This window comes from Geospiza fortis, unplaced genomic scaffold (assembly GCF_000277835.1).
Source record: "Geospiza fortis unplaced genomic scaffold, GeoFor_1.0 scaffold95, whole genome shotgun sequence".
Taxonomy (NCBI): Eukaryota; Metazoa; Chordata; class Aves; order Passeriformes; family Thraupidae; genus Geospiza; species Geospiza fortis.
The window spans coordinates 3899335-3899759 of NW_005054333.1; the positions used below are offsets into that span (position 1 = coordinate 3899335).

A 425-nucleotide genomic window follows, 5' to 3' on the forward strand; every position below is an offset into this window, starting at 1 on the left:
ATTAAACCTCGGAAGCGAGCCCGAGCTGGAGTAGGAGGGCGCTAACACTACGCGGAGCTGAATTTCAAATTACGTAACAGCTCAGGCAGCCATTACCGACCGGTTGTACGGTACTTTCGAGCAGGAATACATAAACCATGAAGAACATGGTACGTGGAATGGGAGGATTTAGAGCTTGCTTTTAAGGAGGGAGACGCGTTTGCTTGTGCAGACAGAGTGATTTTTTTTTTCGGGGCTGAGCATTACAAGCAAGCTTGAGTCGTCTGCTCAAGTCCGGGCGCTGCTGCTGGGTCGCAACGCGGGGCGGATGTCTTTGCGCAGAGGAAGGTTCTGGAAGCGGCGACTGGGGTTGGCGCGCAGCCGGGCGAGGCGGCAGAAGCTGCAGTAACCGCGTATGGCGGACAGCGCGTTCTTGAGCCCGTGGC

At 56.0% G+C, this 425-nt stretch overlaps 1 protein-coding gene across 7 annotated transcripts in view; it reads left to right on the forward strand.

The window, feature by feature from the left end:
* HNRNPA2B1 (heterogeneous nuclear ribonucleoprotein A2/B1) overlaps positions 1-425 on the forward strand; it is an 11934-nt gene continuing 11509 nt past the window's right edge. For 5 of the 7 annotated variants that reach the window (XR_004081803.1, XR_004081804.1, XR_004081805.1 and 2 more), the window contains exon 1: positions 7-149. Coding sequence is in view for 2 of the 7 variants with exons in the window: in XM_031057658.1 (XP_030913518.1) it covers positions 138-149 (12 nt within the window). In the remaining 5 variants the exon portion in view is untranslated. Of the gene's footprint in view, positions 150-425 lie in introns of all 7 variants that reach the window. The other 2 variants (XR_004081806.1, XR_265348.2) reach the window with 1 other exon arrangement.